Source organism: Tasmannia lanceolata, unplaced genomic scaffold, assembly GCF_043159265.1.
Source record: "Tasmannia lanceolata isolate RefF3 unplaced genomic scaffold, GAP_Taslan_0.1 ptg000015l, whole genome shotgun sequence".
Lineage (NCBI taxonomy): Eukaryota > Viridiplantae > Streptophyta > Magnoliopsida > Canellales > Winteraceae > Tasmannia > Tasmannia lanceolata.
The window spans coordinates 48479357-48498538 of NW_027518692.1; the positions used below are offsets into that span (position 1 = coordinate 48479357).

The 19182-nt window shown below is 38.6% G+C and overlaps 1 protein-coding gene across 2 annotated transcripts in view; it reads right to left on the minus strand.

Moving 5' to 3' along the window:
• LOC143891797 (callose synthase 7-like) overlaps nt 1-19182 on the minus strand; it is a 73864-nt gene that overhangs the window by 26198 nt on the left and 28484 nt on the right. For both annotated transcript variants that reach the window (XM_077396313.1, XM_077396314.1), the window contains exons 18-33: nt 18871-18952; nt 18735-18784; nt 18562-18648; nt 17976-18083; nt 11501-11589; nt 11332-11413; nt 10856-11019; nt 10618-10741; nt 10414-10517; nt 10211-10292; nt 9976-10127; nt 7726-7835; nt 7326-7445; nt 7061-7129; nt 6408-6660; nt 6181-6292 (exon numbers count right to left, since the gene is read on the minus strand). In XM_077396313.1, coding sequence (XP_077252428.1) covers nt 6181-6292; nt 6408-6660; nt 7061-7129; nt 7326-7445; nt 7726-7835; nt 9976-10127; nt 10211-10292; nt 10414-10517; nt 10618-10741; nt 10856-11019; nt 11332-11413; nt 11501-11589; nt 17976-18083; nt 18562-18648; nt 18735-18784; nt 18871-18952 — 1788 coding nt within the window. The remainder of the gene's footprint in view (nt 1-6180; nt 6293-6407; nt 6661-7060; nt 7130-7325; nt 7446-7725; nt 7836-9975; nt 10128-10210; nt 10293-10413; nt 10518-10617; nt 10742-10855; nt 11020-11331; nt 11414-11500; nt 11590-17975; nt 18084-18561; nt 18649-18734; nt 18785-18870; nt 18953-19182) is intronic.

Genomic DNA, 19182 nt, shown 5'->3' on the forward strand with positions numbered 1-19182 from the left:
TCCTTCTTTCCCCTTGCGTAGCTAAATCCAACCTACTTAGGGTTTAGATGAAACCATGGGGAAGGAGAAAGGTTTTTGATTAAATTCAATAGAGTAAAAAAAATAACATATATAAGGATTTGTAATTGTTGGATCCTAATCACTCATGCCATTGGATTTTCCCTTTCATATGAGTAATTGCCGATAAACATTATAAATACTTACATATTCAATAAAATTGAATAGTATAATTGATAGATTACTAATGGGAAATAACATCCTTTGATATTATCTCATAGACATAACTATCAATTATGCGATTCAATACAATAAAAAATTGGTTTGATTAATAATCCAATCCAAAACCATGGTGGATTCTAACCCTAAGTAATCTTTTAATCGAATTCAAGTTTCAATTAGATTGCCAATTACTTTTCCAATAGAATTTCAATTCATTTTAGAGTAGTTTTTCCAATCAATTTAGGTTTTAGATTTTTGTTTTCTAATTAGATTAGACAATTAATTAATAGAAACCCTTTATTGGTTTACTTTGCCTAAATATAAGGATTAAAAGTTATAATCGTTTTTTTATTGTTCTCGATCCTTGTCTATTTAGTTTATAAATTTAAATATATTGTTGGATCCGAGGTTGTAGTCCACGGAAATCCTGAGTCCATTTCAGGCAACAATATATCATAAGTTTATTTTCTAAGTAGTATAAGGATAGAAATCACAATAAGCTCTTCCCTGAGTTCGACTTGTATTTACACGATCCGTGCACTTGCGGTTATTTAATATCACAATCAGAGCCGATGGTGCTGAAGAAGAATCAACCGGAACAACAAGAGGCACATATGGTGGTGGAACCGAGTCCGAAACGGAGTCAGAAAGAACAGGAAGAGAAACTAAAACCTCGGGCTCCATAAGAGTGGAGCTAGGCGCAAACGGAAGACTGGAAAAGGGCTCAGACTCAAAGAATGTAACATCTGCCAACACAAACCACCGACGAAGACGGGGACTATAACAACGATAGCCCTTCTGAGTACGAGAGTAACCCAGAAAGACACAGTGTTACGACCGAGGATCGAGTTTGTCCCTACCAGGACCTAAATGATGAACAAAACAGACACCCAAAGGTGCGAGAAGTGAGTGGGAATGGATCTTGCTGAGGATATAAAACCTGAAAGGGGGAGTCACCACGTAGGACAGATGACGGGAGGAGATTCGCAAGAAAGCAAGACGTCAAAATAGCGTCACTCCAAAAAGATTTTCTAACCCTCATCTGAAAGAGTAAGGTGTAGGCCACCTCTAGTAAATAACGCAATTTCCTCTCAGCCACACCATTTTGCTGAGAGGCGTAGTAGGCATAAGAGGATTGGTGCATAATCCGATGAGACGAAAGGTAATCCTAAAAACCATGAGTACCAGAAAAGAACTCCCGAGCATTATCAGAACGGAGACATTTAATGTTGCAAGTAAAATGATTCTTTATTTCAGAATGAAATGATTGAAAAGCAGAAAAGACCTGAGAACGGTCCTTAAGCAAATACACCCATGTCATACATGAGTACTCATCAATAAAAATAATAAAATACTTGAATCCATTATTAGAAGCGACCTTAGAGGGTCCCCATACATCATAATGAACTAAGTGAAAAGGACTAGCAACTCGACTAACGACTCGGGAAGGAAATGACACCCGGCGGTACTTCCCGGGTTCATAAGACTCGCACTGGAATGATGAAATAGATGACGAGAGGCGATTCGCTGGAGCCGCTGAAGTGATGGGTGGCCAAGATGACAGTGCCACTGGAAGGCGTCCACAGAACTATGCAAAACAGTAGTAGAAGGTCGACAATCAAGGCGATAGAGGCCATCCACCTCATGACCCGATCTAATCGTCTTCCCAGTCGAAAGATCTTGAAACAAACAATAAGAAGTGTAAAATGAGATGGAGCACTGAAGATTTTTCACGAGCTGACTAATAGAAAGTAAACTGAAAGGTGACTTAGGAACACACAATACAAAAGACAATGGAATACTAGGAGGGACACACGGTACCAATACCGGTGATGGGAGTAGTGGACCCATCAGCCAGGGTAATGGTCTGATAATCAGATTGAAAAGAGCAAAAAGATGAGAGCTGAGATGAGTTACTGGTCATGCGATTTGAGACTCCCGAGTCAATAATCCAGGACCCGGAGCTAGAGAGTAGGGTCGTGGGTGAATTACCTAGCTGAGCAAAGCCTGTAGTGGAAGGGTGAGTACTCAGACGAAGGTGCGTAACTCCTCATAATCCGCCCTAGTGAAACTGAAGGAATCATCAACGGGCGACAATAGATGGAGGAAGAGGCGCCAGCTAGCTGTCGTGAGATGCGCTGAGCGAGACTGACGAAGCTCAGGATGAAGAGTGTAGCAAGTCTCAATCTGATGGCCATCACGCTAGCAGTGGATACAATAAGGACGACCACATCCACCACCAACTCGACCACCACCACGGTCGCAGCCCCGGACTCTTGGAAATGAACTACTACCACGAACAGAGCGACTACCACTATCGTATGCAGCGAGAGCAGAAATATCAGCAGGAAGCCTCGACGAAGACTCGCCAAGGCACTGTTGGGCACGTGAGTAAGCCTCAGTCAGTGATAGAATGGTGCCTGAACCAAGAATCTGATGACGCAAATGAGTGAACTCAGGTGTCAAGATAGTGGACCACACGAATCTGATCCCGCTGACGGCGAAGAACGGTAATGCCAAATGTAAGCGGCATGAATATGTCAAGCTGCTGACAAAGAGAAACAAACTGGCCATAGTGAGCGTCAAGGGACATATCGCCATGACGCAGCCGCATCCACTCAGAATACATGGCACAAATACGTGTGAGGTTCCCAAGCCCAGAATACATCAAAGCAGTGTGATCCCAGATCTGCTTCGCGGTCGGTAGAAGTATCATGGTAGAAGAAATAGACGGTGTAATGCTCTGCCACAGAAGAGTGTGAATCAGTGCGTCATCCTGCTTCCAACGAGAATAGGTAGGATCTTTAGAGGATCCTAACGAAGAAAACTGACCTTGCCCCATCCAGGAGATAAGTCTCAACCTCAACTTTCCATGATAAGTAGTTTGTCCCATCAAGCTTGGCAGTAGTCAGTTGTGGGTAGATCCCTCCACAGGTGCAAAGGTGGGAGAAAAGGAGGTAGCCGAAGGGGGTGTGGGGCACGAACCTCAGTGGTCATGCCCAGAAAGGGATCCACAATGACAGGTGGCTCCATAATGGCAGCAAATGACGAAGAGAGAGAAACACCCACAACAATCGATCACACAGATGGGAAAAAGCGAGATGGAGAGACCAACGAGATGAAACAATGGCTCATATTGCGGCTCTGCGAACAAGAGACAAGGGTAGAGAGGGAGCCATCGTGAAATCGAGACGAAGCCGCGAAGGAAAGATCAAAGAGAACTATAATAAATCAGCACATGAGGTTCGTTAGAATACTACGGTTTTAAATTAGGGTTAGGGTTTCAAAAATAGGGCTTGAGAAGGCGTGGGGATGTCGGGTGGTGTCGCGGGGGCAGAGGAGGGTGCTGGGTGGTGCCGCGGGAGCAAGGTGGGGGGCTGGGTGATGCCCGGGGTTGGGGGGGGGGGGTGGCGTTGGGTGGTGTTGCAGGCGCAGGGGGAGAGGATGGTCACGGGGCAGAGGGGTGGGGGATGCTGCGGGCGCAAGGGGGCTGGGGATGTTGCGGGGGCAGGCGACAGGGTTTGCCGCGGGGGCAGGGGGATGGGATGCCGCGGGGGCAGGGGGTGGGTGATGTCGCGGGGACAGGGGGCAGGGTGTGCCATGGGGGCAGGGTGGAGGCTGGGTGGTGCCGCGAGGGCAGGGGGTCTAGGGATGCCGCGGGGGCAACGTGGGGGGTTGGGGATGCCGTGGGGGCAAGAGGAGGGGCTGGATGGTTCCACAAGTTAGGGGAGTAGGAGAAGATGATGGAGAAGGGTGGTGGTGAGGGCCAAGAAGGGAGGGCGGCAGAGTGAAGGTGATGGAGAAGATGGAGGTCAATGGTTGTCCCTAGGGACCGCAAACCCTAGGGCTCTGATACCATGTTACGAGAGATTAGACAGAGAATAGTGATAGGGCAGAACTCCCCTTCACTTATGTATTTATATAAGAAGAGCAACGTGTACAGTGACAATAATAACCCTATAGAACTCCCCCTCGCTCAAGTATTTATATAAGAGCAATGTGTACAATGACAATAATAACCCTATGCATAATACTTATTCTAACAGTCAAACAAGATGTTGGGGGCTTCAAAATGTCCTTCAATCAACTACTTCAACTATGCCTGCCTTCCACGTTTTGAGCCTTCCCTCAACTCTTCGAAAAGAAAGAAAGAAGAGCGAAGTTGCCATTAAAAAAAACGGTGTTACTCATAATTTCATATGCCCTTACAAACTTCATATAGGTATCAAAAAATCCATATGAATAAAAGAGGAATATAAAGTTACCATTAAAAAACCAGTACGAAAAAGAGGAAGAGAAGAATAAGAAAACCAACTAGTATCAAAAAGCATAGCAAGCAATGAAATCAACGAAATCAACGAGGCAAGGAACATGATGAAAAGGGAAATGTGTCCACAGCAACGACGTATTCGCTTTTGTAAACCCCTTCCCCTCCAAGAATAGTATCGAAGGCATGTCCTTACAAATCGATGATCTCCTTTACTGCGCTCACTCTCTTAGCGTATGTGCATCTTTCTCTTTCTTTCCTGTGGGTCGCGAATGAACCGCGTTTGGGATCATGCGACCCTGGATCTCGGGTCGGAAGTTGGGATGACGACCTGAGTAACATTGGTCAAATCACGAAGAAGAACAAAAGATCTATCAAATCATAGTGGGATGTGATAAGAGCCTTATAGTACATAGAGAACTTGAGTTCTTGCATTGATACCAAGCAGAAATTGTGAGATTGATGAATGGAAAGAGAAAGATGGAAGAAGTGGATGAAGAGAGGGAAAAGTTAGGAGAAAACATAGGAGAGAATTAGAAAGACGTGGTCAACCACTCTACATCACCCTTTACGTTATAAATATAAGGTATTTACAATTACGACACTAGTAAGTGAAAAAAGAGAAATTACACTTATATGCCTGTAAACATAAAGTAACCCAGTAAACTACTATATCTTAACAATGACGTGATTCATCGCTCATCAATCGAGGGTTGCATGAAGCAGCATGGAAGAATCAAGAATAGAAGACATTAAGAGAACAAGTCTTTCAAAACTTGGTCTCAAAAGAGAACTAGGCCACGGTAAAAGGGATTCGACTCGAGCAAGTCAATGATTGATGAGGACAATTTTTTCATTAACTCAGGTTAGCCAAAGGACTTTTTATTGACTTGGAAGGGGAAACTTTGATTCGGACGAGAACTCAGCCAAGGTAAAAGTGAGACGACTTGGGCGAATCCATGACTTGGGCAAGGAGTTTTTAAACACTAGAGAGAACAATTCAACTTAGGAGCCAAAGAGCCGAACTACTTGAAACAACGATGGTTGGTTCCTTCAATGATTATGCAAGAAACACCAAGGCATCTAAAGCTACCATGAAATGAATACTGTTTTAGAGGATGAATATTCTTCATGAATAGAAAATTTCAAAGTGGATCAACATGTAGAAAGAAAAAATATGTTCAACAGATATATCCTCACTAAAGATTTAAAATTGACAAACATGTCCCTAGTGCTACGATAAAAATAATTACAATTATATACATAGAACTACTTTGTGATATTGGGTAAATATAATTTGACGCGCGAAATTCATTTTTTCAGCACATTCATAGTGATCGAGCTATTCCATTCTATAACAACTTATCTATTTTCCCCTGCCGAGGAACATTTGTGCAACTTCAAATTAACTGATTCAGAACACAAGGGTCAAATATCTCTAAACGATGCATGGACCGCAATGGCGGGAGCCTCGTGCACTGGGCCACCCTTTTTTTATATCAATATCTATATATATCTACACACACACATCTATGCATGCATGTCTCTCTCTCTCTCTCTCTCTCTCTCTATATATATATATATATATATATATATATATATATATATATATATATATATATATATATATATATATATATAATCAGAGCTGTATTCTAAATCAATCTTTACCAAGATCTTTGGCAATGTAGTACCTCATCTAACTTATCACCTCCTCTCACAAGAACAGAATAATAAACTTTTGTATGTTTTCCTTTCACCTCCTCATCTCGCTCATCTATGTAAGCAACACGCAGTGATGGATACCTGTATTTTTTTGTGGGAGAGAGAGAGAGAGGGAGGGGAGTGAAAATTCAATCAGCAGATAGCTGCATTTAAATCAATGACCAAGCAAAGCACAAAAGAAATTTGCAAAGCTTACATTAACATGAGATTCAGAATGTTCTCGTAACAAATTCGATCTCGACGGTCAGGGGATCTTTTCTGTGCTCCATAGATCTGACAGGAAACAACATAGGTGAACTTTATATCTGTTATGGCTTGTGTCAGTGGGTCCCGATAATTTATATCAGGTGAGATTTTCCTGAGTCCATCCAAAATATTTGTTTTGGGCTGTGAATTTGAGTGCTGATAATTTATATCAGGTGGGATATTCCTGAACCCATCCAAAATGACTGCACAGAAAAAATGAAATAACTTATGGTCATGGTCAATTAATGCCCCAGTTATCTAACAGGCTGGCAATAGAATATCAAATATCCACAATCTATTAAGCGAGTGATTGAAAGCATGGTTTGAAATTTCGGCCAGGACCGACACCAAAAGTACAAGAATCCGAAATTTCGCCGAAATTTACAAGATTTCCACCGAAATTTTAAGATTTCCACAGAAATTAACGAAATTTCTGAAATTTCTGAAATTTCCACCGAAATCTTGTAAAATACCGAAATTGTTTTCTGAAATTTTACATGATTTCGGTCGAAACCGGAAAATTTCAGTTGTGACCGAAACCGACATTTAAAACCTTGATTGAAAGAACTGCAACACACCAACAATATGATGGAAACCACTTACCGCGATCCTCTGCCACATCCAGGAAGGATTGAAGTTCTAGTGCCTGCCTATAATACATCATCCCTCTCACTGGCAGGAGGATGGACAAATGTCAATAGAGAAGCAAGCACATACATATGGCCCTGTTCGTTTGAGATTGTGGCAACCGATTGCCACCCCCCAATCCGATGGGTCCAATAATCAGATTGGGGGGTGGCAATCAGTTGTCATAATCCCAAACGAACAGGGCATAAGAAATATTGCACACATGACAGATTGTTCGAACCTGTTCTAGAAAGTGTCTGCCCTCTGTAAGATACCCAATGACGAACTGAATCCATATGTTCTTTGATAGCTTTTTCATCATTTTCAGCATGTATCCTCTCCAAGAAATTTCTCCATTCATCTGGTTTATGGCGAGGAAAATAATGACAGTCCACACTAATTCCAGCAAAAGACGAATGTAGCATGAATATAAAAATAGGGCAGCCCAGTGCACGAAGCTCCAGCCATTGCGGGGTCTGGGGAGGGCTAGATGTACACAGCCTTACCCCTGCTTTGCAGAGAGGCTGTTTCCGTGACTCGAACCCGTGACCACCAGGTCACAATGGAGCAACCTTACCATTGCACCAAGACTCGCTCTCGAATGTAGCACGAATATACAACATCAAAACCTCAACAGTTACCTGGATATATTTTCTGCAGATAAAACAAAACCGTTATTCCATCCTCGTTTTCCTTCTTAAGTTCATCTTCAGAATAGAGAACATCTTCTCTGTAATATGGAGTCAAAACACTACAAAAATAATAATAAAAGATTAGAAAAGCATGTTAATGGAAATCTACAATTCAAGTTTTCATACATAACTGCAATTGAAAAATAATGGATCTATGCAGATAAGAAAGCGGGAATGAAACTCATTCCTGGATCATTCATGGGTTCCCCACTTATCTGCTATTTGGTAGGCCTAGGAAGTCGGGAATGTGGATCCCACTCACCCTATTTTTCCAATTATTTGCAATTTCTGTGACTGGACCGGCGAACCTCTACTGGATTCTTATCCACATACTAAACAGTCTCAAAACTGTAGAAAGCACAGAAGCACAAAAAAAATTCGGGCGCATAGAGATGTTTTCTATTCAGTGAAAGAGACAAATTATGGACAAACCGCACAGCCCAAGTCCATGATATGCAAACTAGAATAACTAGAATAGTAGTTTTCGAGACAATTTATGGATAAACCGCACTGCTCAAGTACACGATATGCAAGATAGATTAACTTTTTTTTTTAATGGTAATGCAAAATAGATTAACTAGAAGAGTATAATAAATAAATAAATAAATAAGGAAAAGAAGTATTGATGTAATATCCCTGTGCAAGCATGCAGCAGATAGAGTTAATGTGATCTAACGTCAGAACTGAAAGAAATCATCAAATAATCCAGATTTGTTCAAACAAACTTTTTCGATTAATTTCTTTCTTCTAATTTACAGATCAGTTTGGCTTCATGTCTGTATGATCGACTATGGAAGCTATCTTCTTGATTAGGCGGTTAATGGAGAGATTTGGAGAAAATAAAAAGGACCTTCATATGGTTTTCATTGATTTGAAGAAAGCGTATGATAGGGCTCCCAGGAGTGTTATGTGGTGGGTCCTTGAAAGGAAAAAAGTGCCTACTAAATATGTTGATGTGATTAAGGATATGTACGATTGAGCAGTAACTAGTGTCAGAACCACGGATGGCACCTCTAGTGAGTTTCCAATTACAATAGGACTGCACCAAGGATCAACTCTAAGCCCTTATCTTTTTACGCTAGTTATGGATGAGCTTATGGAGGGTATCCAGGATGAGGTGCCGTGGTGTATGTTATTTGCAGATGACATAGTATACATCGACGAAACAAAGCAGGAGTAAATGTTAAGTTAGAGTTATGGAGAACTACTTTGGAATCCAAAGGTTTTAGACTAAGTAGGACTAAAACAGAGTATATGGAGTGCAACTTTAGTAAAGTAAAGAGGCAGGACGAGGACGTAGTAAATATGACTGGACAGGAGGTACCTAAGAGGGATATCTTTTGCTATCTTGGTTCAACTCTACATAAGGAAGGAGAGATTGGAGAGGATGTTAACCATAGAATTAGAGCAGGTTGGTTGAAGTGGAAGCTTGCCTCAGGAGTTTTGTGCGGCCGTAAAATCCCTACCAAGTTGAAGGGAAAGTTCTATTAGACAGTTGTGAGGCCACCCATGTTGTACGGCTCAAATGTTGGGCCACCAAGAAGCAGCATGTGCATAAGATGAGTGTAGCAGAGATGCAAATGCTTAGATGGATGTGCGGCCACACAAGGTTAGATAGAATTAAAAATGAAGACATTCGTAAAAAAAGGTAGGGGCAGACCGAAAACAACTTGGGTAGAAAAAGTGAGGAAAGACTTGATAGCTAGGAACATAACAGAGAACATGACCTTGGATAGGATAGAATGGAAGAAAATGATCCACGTAGACGAACCCAACTAGAGCCAGGATTAGAGTCGGGTAGATTCCTTTCACCTTCTTCATGAAATTTTTCTAAAGGATTCATTTAGCCGACCCCAACTAGTTTGGGACAAAGGCTTTGTTGAGTTGAGTTGAATTTACAGATTAGTAAGTAATAGTAAAAAGAAAAAAAAAGATCAATGAACAGAATCACATTGATTCTTGAGTACAAATAAGGAAAATAAGACAAAGAAATTGTTTCATCCCATGTGATGGTTTATCAAGCTATGATTGACAGCATATACAAGATTTGACTCTACCCATAACAATACCTGGATGATATAGCTCTTAAATCTCAAGTAAAGAAATTTATAGAAAGTTTAGTAACAACATAAACCAGATTTAATTTAAATAACAGGATCCCTCACAGAAATTATGAATGTAAAAGATTAAAGATCAAACCTGAAAGATTGCATGTTACAGACTTTGGGAGCCCTTGGCATATTCATAAACAAGGAGTTTGCAAAGAAAGTAATGCGCCGGCGAGCATCCAAATTCATAGGTACATTTATTGCAGATTCCTTGACAGTTAATAGCAAATGAAGCCTAACGACCTGGCATGAAATATAAGTACAAAGGCAACCATAGAGAAAATGAAAAATGATTATTCAAACAAAACCAATGAGAAGAGAAGTACCTTCTCCATCGAAGAGATATTTTCCATAAGGTTGCTATTTATATTTGTAAATTTTGGGTTTGCTTTATCAATCATGATAATTCTGCACAAAAAAAAAAAAAAATTAGATATGGTAATTTTAGAGTAACATCCTGTTTTGTAAGAATAATCACATTTAGATAGCATCTTACCCATCATTCAAAAAAAAAAAGATAGAATCTTACCCATGTCCATCACTCATAATATCCTGCGTTGTAATCTCCATAATATCCTGAAGGACCTTGATGATCTCTGTTCTATATACAGAAACGTCCTCAATGTCACTTTTCTGTCAACACAAAAGACAGATGACCATGAGCCCAGACATATCCCTCCAAGGCCAATGCTAAACAATCTAAAGATGTGGTGAATGGAAGCAATAATATTACCAAAGAATTCAGAAGGTTTTCCAACAATTTGCTGAGCTGAGGCAGCTCACTCATCTTGAAGTCATAAAGGAATGTATTATTTCCTATGCTATTTTCAACTCGTTGATATATCGCCTTGACAATCCTGGATTGGTGACCAAATGAGGAAATTTCATGTACTTGCAATTAAATACATATCAAAAACCAAAAAAGAAAATAACATGAGGCATAAAATTATATTAAGAAAAAAAAGACTTACGACTTCTCATCATCATCTTTCAAAAGTTCCAAAAGAATATCTCTCAATGTTTCATGGCATTCTCTCACTGCAGAAAGCATGTAAGGATCATACTTGATCTTATTAAACAATTCATCATCATCTTTACTCTTGAAATCTTTTGCCATGTCCAGTGCAATGGGTATCTAGTAATGAAGACAAACGCAGGTGCGAGTTATAATAGAAAAGGGAAGACAGTTATAATAGAAAAGGGAAGACAGAAAAAAGCATGTTGATATTGTCATGGTTTTAAATTTCGGTTTCGGTTTCGGTCATAGCTGAAACCGAAATTTTGGCCGAAATTTTTTTAAAAAAATTAAAAAGTACAATTTCCCGACATTTCGGCCGAAATTTCGGCTTCGGTTTTGGTCCGAACCGAAACCTGAAATTTCGGTATTTCGGCCGCAATTTAAAACCATGATTGTGGCTTAGAAAAAAGAATGAAAAACGATGCATACCTTACTGGCAAGCAGAAATGGAGGCCACTGGACAACAGTTATGTCACCTGAAGAATATGGTACGAACAGTAGATCCTTCTCCCTGAAAAATAAAATTAAGGATAATAAAAGAATAGTGGAAAATCAACATTTCTAATGTTCGGTTCTTTGAGTAAGTAGCAATCTCAACTTATTGCTGATTAAGTCCTCTTCTCGCAAGCTACTTATGAACAAATTCCACGCATGAGAGAACTTTGCAATATTCTTTCGTTCATCGTCCTGAATCAGAGAGTACGCCTTTAGCAACAGAAAGAAAGAAAGAAAAGAAAAAAGAAAGAAGAATTTTCTAGCACCTTTCTACATCATATTATTTTTCAGAAAAATAGTTTATTTGTTGAAAAAAAAAACATTTTCCCGAAATTTTGAAATTTCAAAAATTTCAGGTTCTTTGGATTTCGGTTTCGGTTCCAACCGAAATCCGAAATTTCGGTATTCGGCCGGAATTTAAAACCATGACTCCTAGATAATACATGAAAATACAGTGTAGTCAAGTTCATGGTTTCAAATTTCGGTTTCAGAATGCGTTTAGGTCCTCACCGAAACCGAAATTTCGAACGACATCCAATGAAATCAAATAAAGTAATATTTTATCTCGTACAAAATTTTGGCCGAAATTACCGAAATTTCGGCTGAAATTTCTGGAAAATATTAAATAATGAATAAAAACCAGATATTTTGGTGACATTCCTTAAATTTCGGTCGAAATAAATTAATGTTTCGGGTATGGCTTTGATACCATTTTACATTTAGGTCCTTAGTAGAGTTTGTTTCACCCAGTATAACAATGGATGAAAATAAAAAAGAGTATTGTAAAAAGCATGGTTTTAAATTTCGGCTTCGGTGGAAAACGAAACGAAATTCACATTGAGTAGGAAAAGTACCAAACTTCGCCGTAACGTTTCGGAAATTTCAGCCGAAGCATTTCGTTTCGGTGAAATTTCGGTGAAATTTTTACAAGATTTCATCCGAAATTTCGTACCGAAACCGAAACCGAGATTTAAAACCTTGGTAAAAAGTCTTGCCCTTTTATGAAGAGTTAGGAGCCACTTTTCACATTCAACACATCATTCCCGGTATCAGAATCACATCTGACATCCTTGCAGGTCAAATAAATTATGGAAATTGTGTTACAGTTCAAATTGGAAAAATCATTGTTGAACAAGCAAACAAACATAGAAAAGAGCCTTTGAAAAAGCTAAACGATATAGAAAAGAATATTTCTGATTTATCTAAAACTCAAGTCACTGCATATAAGCAAACTGAGAGTCCTACGATAATCAGAATATCCTCAAATCTAGACTACGTAAAAGGCCTCCTAGAGGTTTTACCAGATCTAGAAAGAAAAGCTGAAGAAAACAAAAGATTCTGTCAACAGACGAATTTGCAGATCAAGAATTTCAAAGGAGATCTTATCTCCGAAGCTTTATAAAAAATTCAGGAGTTGGAAGATTCCAACAAATCGCAATTGTTATCCCGTACAGAAGAGAAAGCTGAGAAGATAGGTGTTATCGTCAAAAGCCTAGCTTTCGGCCTAGATAAACCTAAGCCAGCAGAAGTTCGCACTGAAGTCTTAGCCAATAGGATAGAAGACAGCGTGAATAGAATCATTGTCCTTTTTAATGAAATCAAGCCTCTCATCGAAAGGATTAACCAAGCAGCTTGATGGAAAAACAATCAGAAATCACTACCATTGTTAGGATTAACGAATTAGTAAATAGATCCAAATGCGGAACGTGGTTATAAGACTCCTAGTGTGTCTAGTAGCGATAATTCCAAACAACTTGTCAGCCAAGCAAACTTCATCATAGCCGGAGAAGAAGTGGTTTGAGACTTAGGTCAACTAGGAGGCACAGCCCAGCTAATCTATCAAGAGCTGAAAGAACAAGAAAAAGAACTCGCTAGCATCAGACGATCAATTGTCTTTACAAAAAAAGAGAAATGGTCGAACCCATTGACCAAAAACTTCTAGTTCTCAGAAAAATCAACGATGAAAATCTTAAAAAAAAAATTTGAAGATCTATCTCAGTACGAGTTCTACCCAAAGGAATTTTCAAAACTTAAACAAGAATTTATAGAGTCAGTCAACTCTGTAATTCAGTCCAAAAGAAAGCCCAAAAACATAGAGGAAATTGAGAAGATCTTTTACCAAAACATTAGTATTAACCCAGTAGAGTAATGGGAAAAAGACAAAGCACGATGTCACCTTGAATTCATAGACCCAGATGCAATTATCAGAGTAAAACCAATGGTTGATACATAAGAAGCAAGAATCATCTTCAAAGAACAGATAGCTGAACAGCTAAAGATGGGTCTCATTAGATCATCCACCTCAGCACATTCTAGCCCAGCCTTCGTAGTAGTAAATCATGCAGTACAACTTTGAGGCAAAGCGAGAATTGTGATCAACTACAAGAAGCTAAATCAATACACAAAGACTGATGGATATTTCATTCCTAATGTCCAAACACTCATCACCAAAACCAAAGGAGCAAAATGGTTCAGCAAGTTCGATGCCAAGTCAGGATTTTGGCAAATCAAGCTCACAGAATCATCCATACCACTCACTGCATTCAGTACCCCTCAAGGTCAGTATGAATAGCTTGTCATGCCTTTCGGACTTAAGAATTCCCCCAACATCTTTCAAAGAAGGATGGATGAAATATTTGGAGACATCTCCGAATAATGCTCTGTATACATAGATGGCATCCTAATCTATTCTGAGACCAAGGAAGAACATCTATTTCATCTTGAAGAAGTTGCCAATAGAATAGCCCATCATGGGATTATCTTAGGAGAAAAGAAAATCTTCTTAGAGAAAAGCAAGATAGATTTCCTAGGATTGGAAATAGAAAATGGTGAAGTATTAATGCAACCGCATATTCTCACCAAAATCATTGAATTCCCAAATAAGATTGAAGACCAAAAACAACTTCAAAGGTTTCTTGGATGTTTGAATTACATCAGAGACTATGTCCCTAAGCTATCTGAGCTTACCCCCTTCATTCTAAACTAAAAAAAAGGAAAAGTTTGTTTTTCTAAAAGACGACGAAGAAAGATTGATTAAAATCAAAGAAAATTGTAAGTCACTTCCCAAGCTAACACTTACCGAAACTAACGATAGGTCATTCTTGAAACCGATGCATCAGACCATTATTGGGCAGGAATAATCAAATGTTCAAATCCCAATATGCTTAATGAAAAACTGGTTAAATACATGTCAGGAAAATCCAGTAGTGCAGAATGCAACTATTCCACTATTGAAAAAGAAATCCTAGCCATCCTCAATTCAATCCAACGAGCAGAGATTTACTTAACATCCAGGTTCCTAATCAAGACAGACTGAAAGTATTTTTCTAGCTTCAAAAAATATAATTTTTGTACATCCTTAGCAAGAGGAAGGTTACTTAGATGGCAAAATTGGTTTTCTAACTATGACTATGATGTTGAACATATTGCAGGAAATGCCAATCATCTCCCTGACACTCTTACAAGAGAACTCGCAGGAATATCATTAAAAATGATGCGAGAAGCAAACGATTATGAAATAGACCAAGATCTTCGATCCTTGGATCTAAACAATTCTGAACATATGATTCAAAATCATAAACAGAAAAAGAAAAAAAGGTTACATCTAAAACTTTTCACCAATGATTTCTCAAAGGTGATAAAAAGATAGGATTACTTGGAGAATCCTCAGGAAAATGGGACTGCTAACGTCTCATATGAAAATCCCTCAAAACAATGGGATGATGGAGCTGTTGAGCCCGGTCTAGAGAATGAAACTCAAAAAGACTAAGGCAAAACAAAAGTTTTTGACAGCTTTAATGCTGAATCAGCTTTAATAGCTGAAACAAAAAGGCAAAACCTCCTTGAGGATTTTAACCTCAAGACTTTCAAAATTCATGTTTTCCTAACCAACAAAAAATTAAGTTTCGAAAATGCTCAAATTTTAGCTGAAACAAAAAGGCAAAACCTCCTTGAGAATTTTAACCTCAAGACTTTCAAAACTCCTATTTTCCTAACCAACAAAAAATAAAATTTCGAAAATTCTCAAATTTTAAGCAATCTTTATTATTGGTTCAACGAAAAGAATGAGGCAGCCTTTCTTCCACATGCAAAGCTTTAGCTATCAAACTAAGTGAACCAGATCAGCAAAAGAGTAACAAAAGATGTTCTACTCAAATAGAAATGTTACTTAATCCAGAATCTGCAAAAATACCCTTGGCAGCAATGAATGAAGAAGAATGGAAAGAGTTCCATTCAAATCTGGCCAACAAAGATTCATTCTGGCCTTCTACTTTTCAACCTGTAAAAGGTTATTTACCAAGACAGTTCTTGGTAAACGTCTCAGCAAACCACGACCAAACACAAAAGCTATGGCTCTTTGAGAATGGCGTCATCAATAATCTTATGATCAGCAGACACGATGATCTGCATCGTTTCCCACCAATCCTATGCAATACGATAAAAATATCCTACCAATTGTATCAGGATATCTGAGGCTCAAAATCTGTAGCACTCCTCCTGAATGGATTGCAGAAACTTCCGAGATCATTTTGGCTAGTCACTACATCAGAATTATGTTAACTCCTCCTTACAAGACTAGAAGACCAAGTTATGAAGAAACACCGCTCGAACCAGCCGAACTCAGAGCTAGAATGATGGCTCACACACAGCAGCTTATGAATAAAGTTCGTGAATTGAACTACTGGTCAAAGCGCATGCTCATTAACTCAGAGCGAGTCACTATTGAAATCGTCGATGGACCAGATACACTGTCCTCCAAACAGTATACCTCATATCTTAACGGAAAAAGTCGAAGTTAGCATGACAGCAGCACGTATTCTAGAAAGAATACATTATGGATATGGTACAGATACTGAAGTCAATGATGAAGAAGATGCCATCAATGAAACCTATGAAAACATAGAAGAGCCTGGAGGACCGTTCGATCACGGATCACCAACAGGAGCTCTAAGTGAACAGTCTTTCACTATAGCCTTGGATCTGGAAATTTATTCGGGATCATTGGAGTCTTTTCTTTTTCAAAACTATTTTCTCAAATGTCTTTAGAAAGATAAAAACGACGGCGGATTGTAAGATAGTATTTCAGTTAACAAGAAAAATATTTAATCAAAGCTTTATTATGGTTGGACCAATGTTACCCGGAACGCGGTTCGTTCTGGTACGTGGTACGGGAACGGGTACCGGGTACAATGGTAGCCTGGTACGCAGTACGATGAGGGTATGCTATTTTGGTTCGCTATTCGGGGTCACGGTCAGTTTGGAGCGCTAATTCGGACTCACACTCTCTCTCTCTACACACACACACACACACACACACACACACACACACACATATATATATATATATATATATTTATATATATATATATATATATATATATATAATTTCATATATTTTTACAAGAATATCATTCCATAGTACACACTACATACATTTAATACATAAAATATAAAATCCTCATTTATGTCATACATATTTTTTTTCAAAAAGAAAGTTATCGTTGGAATATATGAATATCCTTCCATAGTCCATACTACATTCATTTAATAAACAAAATATAAAAAAACCTCATGTATGCCCTATATTTTTTTTTTATCAAAAAGAAAACTCTAGTTCCAATCCAACCCAAAATATATAAAAGTTGTAGCTCTCTCTCCATCTCTCCCTAAGTCTATATGCATCTCTCTCTTTCTCTCCCGCGGGTCGTCATTTTTGGCGATCCAGGTCACTAGCGAACCACGTTTAGGATCGTGCGATCCCGGATCGTGGGTCGGAGGGCGGATTGCGAATCCGGTAAATATGGGTTGGACACAATCTGAGATATTATATAGTTAGGGACTTCAAAGAAGTTCCCTAAAGAAACTACTCATTCATGCTTTAAGTAAAATACTTGCAATAATTATGAAGGCGAAGAAGCTCCACAAGAGGATTTCTTGGGTTTGCAATCGCTTGACTCTTAGACTTTGAAAATTTTGGAGGTTTTTCAGAATAATTAAAACACAAACTTCCTTCTCCATATATAGGGAGGAAAGGAAAGACACGTCAAAAGAGAAAGATTCTACTTTTGACTAATAATGGATCCTATAGCATATGGACGGATAGCATCAATTGTTGACACGCTAATATGACAAACACACATGGCCTTAAAATAAAAGCAGGGACAACTGCACAACATGACACTACTTTTTGGCATAGTGGGAATCTCTTTTGCTGGGTGTGCTGGATAATTGTGTGGTTGGTCGGGCAAAGAGATAAGATCGAATATTTGATGACAATTGCCAAGACGTCATTCAAGATAAAGGTGACATACATCATCCTTCCATACGGTTGTCCAGATTAGCAAGAGCTACGTCGTCGAGCGTATCGTACCAATCTCGTCCATCATCTGTGTATGGTGGATTTCGCTTTCGGTCTCCAACGAAACCCGAAATTTCAGATTTCGGACGAAATTTAAAACCATGGTCAAGTTACATCAAGACATCTTTCAAAATCAAGTTCAGCAATTTCCTTCTTTTTTAATCTTTAGATGTAAGCTCAGCAATTCCAAGTTTGTAATAACCATCAATAAAATCATTACCTCCGTATGCTTCCTTTTACGTTCTTCTTTAGTGGAAGGTACAAGATGCTCACTGAAAGCTAATGGTACAGCTTCAAATCTAGACCTTAACATCCCAAGCGTTTGTATCTGAAAAAGATGGAAAGGCTTGAGTGAATGTCACCATGGAAATAAAGTTGAACCCTTTTTCTTTCCTAACTGCGGAAAACAACTGTAATTTAAGTAGCAGTGTCAAGCACATAATGAAAAACATGACATTGATGGTCATTATTAGGCTCATTAATGGATATGACACCTTTCCACAAGTTATTCATTTAGGTCCTGTTTGGATTGCAAGAATTTTCAAAATAAGCTTGGAAAGGAAAAATATTAGTAAAATTTTCTACCGTTTTACACACAACAAATGATAAATTGAACCAATCCTATTCAAATTTTACTTAGAGGTACCTTCAACTTATGATAATATTCCTCTAAATAAAACATAATCATAAGATTTCCCTCTAAATCATGAAAATAAAAAAATTTCCCAAGAAAATTTTTTCCGTAAGAAATGTTTTTCTTGAAATCCAAACAGGGCCTAAGGGATTAGAATAAACAGATCACTAACCTCACCCAGGTGGTTGAAGGCTCCATGAATACCTCCAACTACAGTGGAGAAAATAGCATACCATATCTGTGTATCCATGAAATACACCTGTGTGGCAAAAGTTACATTAGGACCTTGGAACGGCGTAAAAGATTTAAATCCACTGACAAAAGATTCTTCCATAGTTATCTTACCAGGACAATCGGGGCCCATATAGAAACAATAACACCAATGTTATGCTTTACTGCATCATTCAGTTTGTCAATTAATAAAGGGTGAGGCACAACAAAAAAAAGCGATCAAACGTTTACATGATAAACAAAATCTTACCATTAGGAAAAAATTCATGCCATTCATAGTTAACACTTGACATTCCTGTGATCATCTTTGTTGGTCCAATTAAAGGCATTATCTATTTCCAAAGATGCATACCATTAGAGAATGAAATTTGATACAGATATGTTATGAAGGTAACTTAATATTGCTAGTAGTCAAATTCCTAAGTACACCACATATTTCATAAACACAATTGACAAACAGGTGATGATTCTACTCATAGTGAGTCAAATGTTTATTCATGAATTCACTCCGTTATCGGTTACTCCTAATTTCCATAAATAATAATTCTATATCATCTGTTTA